The sequence below is a fragment of the Conger conger genome, chromosome 18, assembly GCF_963514075.1.
Source record: "Conger conger chromosome 18, fConCon1.1, whole genome shotgun sequence".
Lineage (NCBI taxonomy): Eukaryota > Metazoa > Chordata > Actinopteri > Anguilliformes > Congridae > Conger > Conger conger.
This window is the reverse complement of record NC_083777.1, coordinates 6,238,641-6,252,135: the sequence shown is the minus strand read 5'-3', so window position 1 is coordinate 6,252,135 and position 13,495 is coordinate 6,238,641. Positions and strand designations below refer to the sequence as shown.

The 13,495-nt window shown below is 44.9% G+C and overlaps 2 protein-coding genes across 2 annotated transcripts in view; one reads left to right on the top strand and one right to left on the bottom strand.

Moving 5' to 3' along the window:
• Positions 1-1,545: 1,545 nt before the first annotated feature.
• Positions 1,546-4,754, top strand: LOC133118497 (BLOC-2 complex member HPS6-like). Its single transcript, XM_061228555.1, has one exon. The coding sequence runs from the start codon at positions 1,967-1,969 to the stop codon at positions 4,415-4,417; it is 2,451 nt and encodes an 816-aa protein (XP_061084539.1). The 5' UTR covers positions 1,546-1,966; the 3' UTR covers positions 4,418-4,754.
• A 1,696-nt stretch (positions 4,755-6,450) lies between these two features.
• The window catches only part of prom2 (prominin 2), a 28,168-nt gene continuing 21,123 nt past the window's right edge, over positions 6,451-13,495 (bottom strand). Inside the window, exons 14-24 of the mRNA XM_061228221.1 lie at positions 13,402-13,490; positions 12,900-12,984; positions 12,409-12,552; positions 11,214-11,282; positions 10,544-10,636; positions 9,593-9,646; positions 9,275-9,355; positions 8,127-8,195; positions 7,499-7,588; positions 7,151-7,263; positions 6,451-7,059 (exon numbers count right to left, since the gene is read on the bottom strand). Coding sequence (XP_061084205.1) covers positions 7,008-7,059; positions 7,151-7,263; positions 7,499-7,588; positions 8,127-8,195; positions 9,275-9,355; positions 9,593-9,646; positions 10,544-10,636; positions 11,214-11,282; positions 12,409-12,552; positions 12,900-12,984; positions 13,402-13,490 — 939 coding nt within the window. The 3' untranslated portion in view covers positions 6,451-7,007. The remainder of the gene's footprint in view (positions 7,060-7,150; positions 7,264-7,498; positions 7,589-8,126; positions 8,196-9,274; positions 9,356-9,592; positions 9,647-10,543; positions 10,637-11,213; positions 11,283-12,408; positions 12,553-12,899; positions 12,985-13,401; positions 13,491-13,495) is intronic.

Below are 13,495 nucleotides of genomic sequence, written 5' to 3'. Positions count from 1 at the left end.
TGGGGCTGTTTTGCTGCTTCAGGACCTGGAAGACTTGCTGTGATAAATAGAACCATGAATTCTGCTGTCTACCAAAAAATCCTGAAGGAGAATGTCCAGCCATCTGTTCGTGACCTCAAGCTGAAACGAACTTGGGTTCTGCAGCAGGACAATGATCCAAAACACACCAGCAAGTCCACCTCTGAATGGCTGAAGAAAAACAAAATGAAGACTTTGGAGTGGCCTAGTCAAAGTCCTGACCTGAATCCTATTGAGATGCTGTGGCATGACCTTAAAAAGGCGGTTCATGCTCGAAAACCCTCCAATGTGGTTGAATTACAACAATTCTGCAAAGATGAGTGGGCCAAAATTCCTCCACAGCGCTCATTGCAAGTTATCGCAAACGCTTGATTGCAGTTGTTGCTGCTAAGGGTGGCCCAACCAGTTATTAGGTTTAGGGGGCAATCACTTTCACACAGGGCCATGTAGGTTTGGATTTCACACCGCTGTGTATATATATGAGAAATTCTAAGCATATTTTTTTTTCATCATAACACCAATAGAATAATAACCCAAACAATATCAGAGTACTATCATTTTTTTTATGAGGCTTTGATTAATTATTAACAGGGAGATCTGCCTTTTTGTCCTCCATGAATATCCCATATTTCATATAATGATAGTGGTGACATTACTTGTTGGAATTGATCCAGTGTTACAGGTCCATAAATCACTTGTAACTTCACATTCATGTGGCTGAATGGTTTCTTTGGTTTAAATGGTCACATGGCTGTTGTGTATATATAATGAATTATATCCTTCAGGATCTTAAAATGATTGTCTTTATGTAGAGAGGGGATAGGGTAAGGGTGGATCTCATTCAAATTTAATTAATTTATTTTATGAATAAAATGAATTAATAATCAAATAAATGTATTTACCCAAAAAACAGGTTCCACAATTATTGCCACGTGATATGTTCAGAAAACACATTTGGAGGGATTTTTGACCATTCCACCATTGAGGAATTTTCAGAACCATTGATATCCTTGGGTTTGCATTTATGGACTTTTTTTGCCACCAAACATGTTTCAAAGCCAGTACTTATTTATTTACTGAGAACAGTGCACATGAATCAACATTTTCAGTAAATGTGCCAGAGTTAGCTAATGAGCTCATTCTCATCTGTAGTCCCTAACCTGCATGTCTTTGGACTGTGGGAGGAAAGCGGAGTATCTGGAGGAAATCCACGCAGACATGGGGAGAACATGCAAACTCCACACAGAAAGACTTCTTTATGAGACTTGATAACCCCAAAATGCAATCAATCTGCAATTCTTAAACTGTGATCCCTCAGTTATTTATAGCCTCCCTCACCATCTTGTGACGTTCCAATCCATTCCCCACTTATTCACATGCTTCCTAGTATACTTCTCGTTGTTTAGGAAGGCGATGCCAGAGGCCAGAGAGAGAGAGAGAGAGAGAGGGACATTCAGTTCAATGGGGAGGGTCCACAGTGGGAGGGTCCCTTGCGATGCCGTCTTTCTACCCGGAAGTACCTGTAAACATTGTACCTAACGTAAACATTGAAACGTTGATTTGGCTTATTGAAAATACTAACGTTGTTCGGTGTCTGCTTTGGCTATATTTAATCTTTGAACCTCGAGCGTATATGACAACATACACGCTCTCCTTCACATCGTCCGAAGTCGTTAAAACGAATAGTACCAGGAAATACGATGTCAGAAGTTAACATCAGACAGGTAGCTAGGGGAAGTCCACTAGCGTGCTAGCGACAGACAAATGAAATCAACCTCGAATATGGCTAGGTGGTCAACTAAACGGAACTAGGATTTCCTAGACAGAGAACACGCGGATATAATACAGCATGGCATTCCAGCGCACCATTCTCACGGGACTCGTGTCACACTGAATTTGATGTCTTTTCTTAATCTCAGTCAAGCATTCCTTCTTCGGCATTGTAAACATGAAGCGGCTCACTGCGGAACAAGTAACAGACTTCAGCGATTTTACCGGAGGTAAAGATTTAAGTGACTTTTTAAAACGATGTTTTTCTAATATTCCAAATAAGAACGGTCTGTCCGACATTCGCCTCAGTCCAGACGGACACCACATACATGCCATTCGGCGTAAACCAAAGACTGGACTCTTAACTTTTGATAAATGTGAAAGAACTCGGGTAATACAAGGCCAAAAACATCTAGGTCCAGGCTTGACGAGGACAGTGCCCCTTTCGGATCTTATCTATTTAGAATGTAGCAGCAAGCTCGGTGGTTCAGCTGTTCTGGCGGTGGTATTCGAGAATGGAAAAACGGAGTTCTGGGAATACTGTGAGCGAAAAGGAGGCTGGCATTTACTACAGAACTCGGATTTGTGCAAAACCCAGAGAGCAAAAATCTTCTCTGTTAGCGCAAGCGCTAGCTGCATTATCTGGTGCGAAGAGAGACCCGCCTCCAAGAGCTCCTCAACTCTCAACGGTACTGGCAATAACTTCAGGTACTTTATCTGCAAGCGAACTTACGAGATTGGGGATGGGTGCGTCAACTTAGGAGGAGTTGAAATCTTATTGCACAACAGTCCCTGTTATAGAGTTATTACCTCGGGAGACAATGCTTACTTGCTGCCAGACACCAAGGAGAATTCTCTAACTGGTGTCATTACCAAGGTCTTTCTCACATGGTCCCTGCAGTATGGCACAGTAGCCGTCAATAGTGCTTGCCAGGGGGCCCTTCTGAGGAAACGCAAGCTGACTAGCGAGGGGTCCGAATTCAGTGTGCTGATGTCAGAGTGCATCGGTGCACTGTCGACCGTAGAGCCCCCGGACATATACGCCTTTTCCCCCACGGGACACGGGGGTCTGCTGCTCCTGCTCAGCTCTGGCTGGGTCAGCGTGCTGCAGGAGGGTGGAGCTCTGCGGCGGGTCTACAAGCTGGCTGACAACTGCCTGGCGAGCTGCGGCGCTCACAGCAGCGTGCGTCTCCACGGCGACGTGCTGGCCCTGACCTTCAAAAAGACCCTGTGTCTCGTCGACATCCGATGTGGCCTGGAGGTGGACAAAATCTCCCTGAAGACAGAGGGGGCCCTCTTTGCCAGCTGCCAGGAGAGCTGCACCCTCCACCTTCTGTCTGAATCTGGTCTGTTGGTGATAAGACCCGGGGACTTGGAGTCTGGCCCAAAGCTCGGGGGTCATAACGAGAGCCTCAGGCTGGGTTCCGGCCTTGTGGAGGCCGTGTTCGAAGAGGCCTGTGGATACTACCAACAGAGGAGCCTGAGCAACACCCAGCTCACCGTGGAGAAGCTGAAAAGTTTTGAAATGTTCCAGGCCCCTATTGCCCTCTCCTCCATCCTCAGGGACTACCTGAGCAGCCAGAAGAGCAGCAACAACCCGGCGCTGGAGGCTGGGAGCTCCTCGAAGCTGCTGTTGCTGCTGGAGGCCAAGTTGCAGAGTCTGGCGGCTCTGGAGGATCTGAAGATGGCGATGGTGGGTTCCTCGGACAGGGACCTGGAGGGCCACTGCGAGACCCTCGTCCAGAAGGAGGTGAGTAGGCTGCTGAGGTGCGAGGTGGACGTGGAGCACGTGCTCTACCTGAACGCCGTGTTCAGCGCGTTCCCCGCACAGGCCTGGAGGGCCGTGCAGTGTGTGCTCCAGCTCCGTCGCCAGGGCGATGGGTCCCTGGCAGCCGAGGCCCCTCCCGAAGTGTGGAAGGCGGTCCTCGGCCCATCCCACCCCCCTGCCCAGACTGCGGTGCTCCCCCAGCCGGGCCACGCCGCTGCCAGGACGGTGTTGCCCATCTTCGAGCTCCTCTGCAGCTCCATCCTCCACTCTCAGCCCCGCTGGCTGCCCCGGTTCGTGGAGCTGGCTCAGCAGCAGGCCCGTACCTGCTGCCCCTCGTCCTGGGGCTGCTTGGAGAAGGACACCCTGAGGAGCGCGCCTCTATACAAGCGCGCTCTCTCCGTGCTCCCAGGGAACGGGGCGTTCTCGGAGCTGGAGGTGGAGTTGCTGCTCTGCAGCCAGAGGCCCAACGCGGTCATGCAGGCCCTGTCCGCGCTGATCCGGCAGCAGCAGTGGGAGCGCGTCACCCAGGTGGCCCAGTGCTGCAGCCGACAGAGCCCTCTGCTCAACAAGGAGATCTTCACCACCCTGCTGTGCGAGGTGTCGCAGCACCGAGACCTGGACCCCTACCTGGATCTGCTCTGGGCCCTCTGCCCCGAGGATCTGACCGCGGTCAGCATCGTCAACATAGTGCTGGAGAACCTTCCGGCGTCCGCGCTGGACGGGGCCCCCTACCCGGCACAAAGGGCCCAGCTCACCGTGGGCCTCCTGAAACCCCTGCTGTGCAAGGCGCTCCAGAGAGAGACCAGGCCCGGCCGGAGGTACGTAGACATTCTCCGGTCTCCCCCCACTCCCCCCTGCTAGGCCAGGAGCTGACTGACAATGCCCTGGACCTCCAGGACTGCTCGCTACCTTTCTTTGTGAGGGTCAGTACTGAGCACTTAAACCTTGGACCCACCCTTACAAAGGAAAACAAAGGACTTTTCACACTCAGTAACCAACGTTTTAAACATCTGTCCATATTCTAGGCTGTATTGTAACAGCCTGTCAGAGTGTAATATTACTATATCTGATCTTTTTTTTGGTGTGTGGGGGGGGTTCTAACTTGGGGTAAATACTCTTAATTTGTGCCTTTTATTTTACACTTAAGTGCATCTTAACAGGATATGCCTGTATTCACTCCTCAAACCTTTTGAGATACCTGGTTCATTTTTGCCAAGCTGTGTGCTTCTTATGCAGGTTCCCCCCCCCCCCCCCCCCCCCCCGTTGCCTTCATATTCTGTATACACCATATGCATACAGACCCCGACCAGAGCCTTGTGATAAAGCTTCTTCATTCAATTTTAAACCCTGAATCTGTTTTTCATGTAGATACAACCTTCCATTCATCAATAGGACAAATAACTGTGCTTTCCTTCTTTACAGTCCAGGCAGACTGTATTGATTTAGTCTATCGCACAAATTTTTACTACGGTAGAGCACACACCATAATACATTCATTTATTTGCTGTAATAGTTGTGAGGCACTTAATTTTGATTATGACTTCTGATTTCATAACTGCAGGGTTAAAAAAGATTCAGAAGGCACATTTGTACCTCAATGGGCTACCAAAAAAAAGGCAATGTTTAACCTTTTTTTTCTAATGGCAGGAACTCATGAACAGATGTTTTCTGTGTTTCTTACCAAAGTTATTTCTGCACACCTTTGATTTGATTGTGATCAAGATCATCAGAGGGTCCACTTTCAAAATGACTGGTCAGATATGTACAATAATTGTTTTTATTTGACAGTTGGCTTGCATAACCCGGGTTTGTGCTTCATTGACATTTCCAAAGAGTAGCAAAAAGTAGCAAAGTAGAATACTTTCACAAACATGTACTCAAGTAAAAGTTCAAGTACAATCATTGAAATATACTTAAGAGGCACCATTACTGAGACAAATGGCTACGTATGTGTAATTCATTGCTTTACTCCCGTGTGTGTGTGTGTGTGTGTGTGTGTGTGTTGTGCGCAGGAGTTATAAGTTGAGGTGATGGACAAATGCAGAAGCCAATAAAGCATTTGTATCAACTGTTTCTGTTGACGTTTATGTGAGCTTTTTTCTTCCATGTAGGTCCTCTGTGCTTTCTGCATAGTGCAAAGCCAGACACATCTTTTACAGTTGCGCACACACACTACATTTAACTGATGCGTGTTCATTAATTTAGTTGTCTTCCATTTCCAATTCTGGTTGCTAGGATAGAAAACATTATCTGGCTGGTTGCTGGTTGCCAAAAAAATCTGTTTGGAGAAATGCAATCTAGTTTTGACTTACTATTTTAGACTGCTGTAGACATTTCTCTGAAATCACATCCACACAATTTAGTAGATCGAGGATACATGGAAGGCAAACTAGGTTGGCATAAACACCAAATGTTTTTGCAGGATCTGGTCGCAATGCATCGTCCTTCAAAAATAACCTCTGCAGTGGTTATCGAGGTACCAATACTCCTCAGACACAAGGTCTTCCACGCAACAATCTTACCACTGTTTACAGTCACCATTTTGTGACAGATGGTGAGTTTGCTTGATACTCCAGAAAATGATAATTACACAAATATTGCACCCAAACCTTCAATTTGCATCAGAATATACACAGTTACAGTATTAGTGGCCCCTTACCTACTGCACTACTAAAAAGGCAGTAAAGGGAATGCTTTCAATAAAATTCCTCACCTCTGGCCCTCCATCTTACTGCTTGGTCCTCATGCCAAGGTGATGGACAGAAAATAGCAAACGCCGTACCTTAAGACCTTTCCTGAGCTGCTACAGATAGGTTTGGACACACGGTCTTTGTAGTGTCGTGTCCCTTTTCCCCCATTTTAAATGTGCTTGTATCTCTGAAGATACAGGGAAATTCCAAATAGGGCATACATTTGATTTCAGAAAGCACGGAACATAAGGAAGTATTTTTATTACAAAATTTGGCACGGCTGTCTGAAATGACCATACACACATTATTATGTGTATGACTGACCTTTGAAAAAGATTTTAAAGTGCTCATTAATTGAATTGCAATGGTACAAAACACATTTTCACAGAGTCATCATAGAAAATCATTTCAAATAATATCAAATCAAGTTAGAAAGCACATATAATGATAAAACAAAAAAGTTCAATGGTCGCCTTGGACACAAATACAGAATAAGTGAAATGTATGACTGCGGTGACCCACCAGGACCTTTCAAAGGCTGTGGTAGGCCTCAGCTGACACCCCGTGCACGTTCACAACTTGAACTGGAACGTGACTGGAAGCCTTTCCTCAAGGCTGGAGGCATCACATTGTCCCTGCCATTGCCTGTGGAATGTGCTTGTGTCTGTCTCAGGGGGAGTCCTCTGTCCATCAGGCTTCATAAATAGTGATATATGAATGAAAGAGTGAGTTGGGAGGGGGCTTGTAGAGTAGTCCTTCCCTCAGTATGCAATCAGCGATGCCCGTGGGAACTGGTTCATCTGTATGTGGTCCCTGTGACAGAGACAGGAGTGAGTGAATACAGGCACACCTATGGGCACAGGTTATCAGACACCGGGCAGCCACTAATGCTCCTGGCACTCACTCAAAAGCGTCTGAGCATTTCATTCTCCTGTAGAATTTGGCCAGCTTGACGGAGAGGATGAGGCTGGGGATGAGGAAGATGGCGCACCAGCCCAGACTGAACCAGAAGGCGTTCTAGAGAGGGAGGGGCAGACAAGACGCACACTCAGCCAGTTAACAGTGCAATTGGAAAATGGGAATGGTCGCAAAAGCTGTTAAAGTGGGAGCTTCAGATAGGTAGGGGTGACTGATGGCACACACCGATAATTGAGATCAAACCAGGGAATCTGTGTATTAAAAAAAGTTCCGGGAGCCAGAAATATTACTTGTGGGAATATAAAGTGAGTAGTGCTTTGAGTAGGGCTCTCACCAGGGACGCTGCCAGGTATGAGCAGACCAGAACCTCCGCTGTGTCCACTGCCCCGGCCAAAGGCCCACAGCGCCCCACCTGCTCTGTGATCTGCAACAGGCCACAAGACCACCCTGTTAAACACAGTCTGAACAACCGCAAATTCAGTATCCGATTTCTCCCGGTTGATCGGAGAACACTGAGTTTCAGACGATTGTGTGTGCTGATAAAAACTCAAGTCCTCTGAATGTGGTTGACACTTCCTGAAAATCCACATTTCCTTTAATTCCATATTTCTGGATCAATCAGGCAAAGTATGGAACAATCACATCCCAGATGCAGGGATTAATCATGAAATCAAAAACAGTATCATTCCTTACCTTTCAGTTGTTTAATTTATTGTTTAATATTATTAATGAATAATCTTTGACATATTTCATGATGATTCACATAAGTCATGAAGACATGTCATCTGTCTTCTGGGTTTCAACGTCAACGTGTTTTCAGAGAATGGGGAAGGATAAACAGTGTTGTGGTTTGAGGGTGTTTGTTGGCTGGAATGACCTGTTGTACCTTTAATGGACAGCTTATCTACAGCTACATCACAGATTACTCACAATCCAACAGGCACCTTTAATTTTATTCATACCGTTCTGTTTGCCCAGGCAGCAAATGCTGTGAAGTATCTTTCCTGACAGTCCAGGAATGTTTGGATTGCCTTAGAAAGGGAAGAGGGAAAATGAACACTTAATGCTTAATCAGGTAAAGGCGGGAACATTCCTAATATCTTGGAAAATGCATGAATATGTAATCCACTTTCCTTTAATCATGAGTCTACACACAACAATGTTCAGCAAAACACAGACTGTTGAACTACAAAAGAATACTGATGAATAATTCTGATGATGTTATGCATTGTAAATGAATAAATGAAATGCAAACAGCGTGTGATGTCTGTTTGGTTTTGTTTAATAGCACCTCTCCTCTTCCTGCTTTTACACCACAGGGTGCAGGTAATAACACAGAATTATGTTATTACCTCACGCTACTAGGGTGATAAAAGTGAAATTACTTTAGTAGTCCTACAATGAGGAAGAAAATGACAAGAATTTTTATTAAAAATGAAGAAATAAAAGCGCTTTCACGGTATCCGATGAAAGAACAGCTGAAAGTGCCCATAGAAAACCTACACTGTCAGGCCCCGGCAGTAAGCCTGCACAGTGGATGTCTGCACTGTGAGGACCAAACATACTGGAGCTCCCCATGAAAGAGACTGAGGGATAACTACCTTCTGAAGGTAAAATAAAACTTCCCTGATGGTATTTGAAACTCGATTAACAATATTCATTATTTCATATGAAAAGCAGATTTAAAAAATATTTTTAACTTTTTTGGCAAATAAATAATTTGTATATATTGTATTTCCCCCCCATATAAAGTATATGGAGTGCCAAGGCATAGCACTTCACAGATGGCCAACTTCTTTGTAGCAAACATCCTATTGGCCGAAAGTGGTTATCGGCACTGGTCAAGGCGAGCTACAAATTTGACACGATAACCCCCCTGCTACTTATTGCACTGCATTCCAGGGTGTTGTGTGAGCGTGACGGAGAAGGGGGAGAGAGCTAGTCAGCTAATAAAAATGTGTTTGTGTGCCGCACGCAACAGCACAAAGCTTCTGGACAGAAGACCTACTTTTTCACAGGAATGGTCTGTAATGAAATGAGCAGAACATGCTTAGGAAAGCTCTTAGGTTTGAACATTGACCCCACAAGGTTATTCAGCAGTCTTACTCACCGATTTCACTATCTGTGAACTATTGCCGTTTAAGAAGTCCTGGGCCATATCCACTCTGCTCAGCACACTGCCCATAGTTCTCTAGAAAATGGATTTAAGGGGAAAAAATGAAAGAAAAACAAGGAGTTATTTCTCCAAATGAGTGGACAAACCGCGTACACTGTGATGCCTCGTTAACTCCCAGCCCAGTGGGCAACCATTACGAACACCACTCACACTGTGTGAGCAGTACTGAACACAAGATGGCAGTATTAATGATGGGCTGATTAGCCTTGTGTGGGTTTAAGTGTTTGGCGGAATCTGAATGGCAATACTTACATTCACTTTTAAGGCTTTGTCTTCCAGAACCTGGATAACTGAGCTGAGATCCCTCTAAAAAGGCAAAATTGACTTTAGCCTCTGCTTAGTGTATATTGTATTGATGTACACGGCAGTCCTTACTCCAGTCATATTGAACTCTTTCAATAGAATATATAATTGATTATATTTTCATATCCTATACCTCTAAAATAGTGACAAAATCAGTATATGCACATAAAGAGATTTGTCCTTATGGACAGAAATCACTCTAAAGTCCCTCTTGCTTTTAAAAACCTGTATATTTCTCACATAAACATATACTCTATATCCACATTTAAGCAGCTATGTGGAAAAGACACCTTGGTAAGTTGTTTAACTGGAAGGGAGTTGGCCTTCATGGATAATATCCACTCACAGAGCACTTTATTAGGCATATATTACACTTATTTTTTAGACTTCTACTGCTGTAGCCTATTCACTTAGAGTTATGATGCCATCTGGCCATTCTCCTCTGACCTCTCTCAATAACCAGGCGTTTCTGTCTGCAGAACTGCTGCTCCCTGGATTCTTTTTAGTTTTTTGCACCGTTCTTTGCCAACTCCAGACACTAGTGTGTGTGAAAATCCCAGGAGATCAACAGTTTCTCTGATACTCAAACCACCCTGCCACCAACAATCATTCCACGGTCAAAGTCACTTAGATCACATTTTCCCCCCCATTTTGATGGTTGATGTGAACATTAACTGAAGCTCCGTATCTACATGACCGTATGCATTGCACTGCTGCTGAACTGGCTGATTAGATCACTACACCTACTTGTTCATGCAGTTAAGTGAAAATGTTCCTAATAAAGTGCTCGGTGAGTGTGCGTTTTCACAGGAACTGTACGCCGGACTGGGCACTTTGACTGGATCTCAGTTCCAGCCCGGGCAGCCCGGCCCCAGGGTGGGGAGGCTGGGGAAGACGCACCACTTTGGGCAGGATGGAGCCCTCCACCTGGGCCTGGATCCTCCGGAGCCGAGCCGCATCGTCCCGCAGCCGGCCCTCCACCACGGCGTCGCTCTGAGGATGGGGAGGAAGAGGAGGGAGGAAGAGAGGGAGAGACTTGACATGACTCGACAATAACAGTTAAACGAAATCCACAAATACCGACAATATTTGGCCAAATCCACACACTTAAAAGAAAGCAATTGATAGGGTGATAAGGATGTCAGGTGCTCTTTGGTATTTGGGTAATAATATACAGAGAATATTATACAACCCTTTAATATATTCAATAGATTCAATTACATTCCGAATAGCAAAAGACAAATTGCTAGGTATACATATTCAATCAATAACCAATGATAATGATATGGCATACACACTTAGCACTCCTTTCTATAAATCTATTGGTTCTATGTTTTTTTCACTGGAGTTGTACATAAGTGAAACATACATTTTAATGTGATATTGGGACATTTTATGACATTACCTTCTTTGACACTCATGAAACAGATTCAACAAGTCCTACAGAGAGTTACTTTGGTCGTTAGGTAGGTGGGTAAGTGCTTAGGCGGGTAGGTAGGCAGGTAGGTAGGTAGGTACCTACCTTACCTCCACATAAGGCAGGATTGCAGAGAGAGAAAGTGCCACTCACCTGCCTGTCTGCAAGTGTGTCCAGATCATCAGCAGTGGTGTTCAGATTTATCCTGCTAATGTTGTTAAGCTGAAACCAAAAGCACACATACACCCATCTAAAAACGTCCATAAAACAATTTATCAGATGGTACAAAAAATATACAGCACTGAAAATTACTGCATCTTGCTTCAATTGCCTTCTGATTACAAACTTTATACATTTAAATATATATATATATTTTTTAATCAACCGCATGTCACATTAACTGTTAGCAATGAAAAATCTTATTTTATGAAATAAGTTGCTGCTTTATAACAAACACTGTAATTAGGTTAGCCTATCAAACAAAATGTGAATACATTTTTGGCACCACAAAAGTAGGAATGATCCACCGGATGCAGCCTCTCACCATAGAGGGACCGGAAACAAACACAACCATTGTGTATCATAACCTCAACCGAAAATGAATGATATTCGGAAGGCATTGCGTTGTGTCGGTGTGATCGAGGCTGAAGGTAAACAGAAAATCAGAAACTGAAATAGGGAGATGGATAGAGACAGACAGACAGGGGCAGGCAGACAAAGACAGAAAGACAGATAATGGTAAATAGAGGTAAACAGACAGAAACACTGAGACAGACAGACAGATATTGGTAAATAGAGACAAGCAGACAGAAACAGTGAGGCAGGCAGACAGACAGACAGATATTGGTAAATAGAGGCAGGCAGACAAAGACAGGCAGACAGACAGATATTGGTAAATAGAGACAAGCAGACAGAAACACTGAGACAGACAGAAAGATATTGGTAAATAGAGACAAGCAGACAGAAACAGTGAGGCAGGCAGGCAGACAGACAGGTATTGGTAAATAGAGGCAGGCAGACAAAGACAGACAGACAGATATTGGTAAATAGAGGCAGGCAGACAGACAGACAGACAGATATTAGTAAATAGAGGCAGGCAGACAGACAGACAGACAGATATTGGTAAATAGAGACAAGCAGACAGAAACAGTGAGGCAGGCAGGCAGACAGACAGATATTGGTAAATAGAGGCAGGCAGACAGAAACACTGAGACAGACAGACAGATATTGATAAATAGAGGCAGGCAGACAGACAGACAGACAGATATTGGTAAATAGAGGCAGGCAGACAGAAACAGTGAGGCAGGCAGACAGACGGACGGACAGATATTGCGGCAGACGTGCGGACCTGCTCCTGGGCACTGCTGAAGTCCAAGCTGCCAGCCCTGCTGGAGAAGCGGAGCAGCTGTGCGCGCTCTTCGGGGCTCAGGAGGGTGATGGTGGGCAGGGTGATGTCATTCTGGGTCAAGGCCTGCTGGATCTGCTCTGTGTACTGAGGAGACACAGGACTGTGGTCAATACTGCCCAACACTGAGACACCAGCTTAACTCGGGCACACAACCCAACTTACATAACCATCCAAACAGACCAGCATTCACAGAAAAACCCCATTACATTTACATCTTGAGAGCAGACAATAAACCCTAAAATTTCCCAAATTTCCCAAAACTTGACAAAAATATTTCCAATCATCAAGCATAAAGTTGCACTACAGGGCATTTCTCAGGAGCAGAACAGAGCAGCTGCTTGACCCTGAAAACAGACAACAGAATAAAATAGACAACTTGTTCTGATGAAGCGTGTGTGGCATGCAGGTGAAAGCCGGCACTCTTGATGCACCTTAGACGCGTTGAGAAGGTCATTGAGGTTGATGACCTCCTGCAGGTGCAGTGTGGTCCACAGGGAACGGTCGTGCTGACAGTCACTGGGAATAAACAGGAAGCAGGAAGAGGAAATGGGTAACTGGAGGACATGTACCCCGGCAGAACCGTGTGCCAAGCGTCAATGCAGAACTACTCAAACTGATCTAGGCCACATCGAGCTTAAAGGGCACCAAGAGCTGTTTGCTGAAAGATCACTGGTGTACCACACAACCCATAAATCTCCATATTGTATATCTTTTAATGACATTTTTAATGAATTTGAAGTGTTCTGGAAAGACAATTAGTCATTATTTCAAAATTAACTATTGTAACAGTTGCCAATCCAATGCAGCTCATTCATAAATGCTTAAATTCCTCAAAGAATCAGCCGAGATGCCCTTTAATGAGGTTCAGTGTCTCACGTCTTTATCTTTTTTTCTCTATGTGCATGTTGTTGAAATGTGTGTGCTGTGTCTTACTCATAGACTTTAGCTATAGTCAAATTAGTCTTCAGCCCCAGAGCCTCAGAGAGCTGGAACCCTGGAATGAGCCCTGGGGTGTCGATGATCTGGA

What these genes read in the sequence shown, in the direction of transcription:
- LOC133118497 (XM_061228555.1), top strand. Translation starts at nt 1,967, where the DNA reads ATGAAGCGGCTCACTGCGGAACAAGTAACAGACTTCAGCGATTTTACC.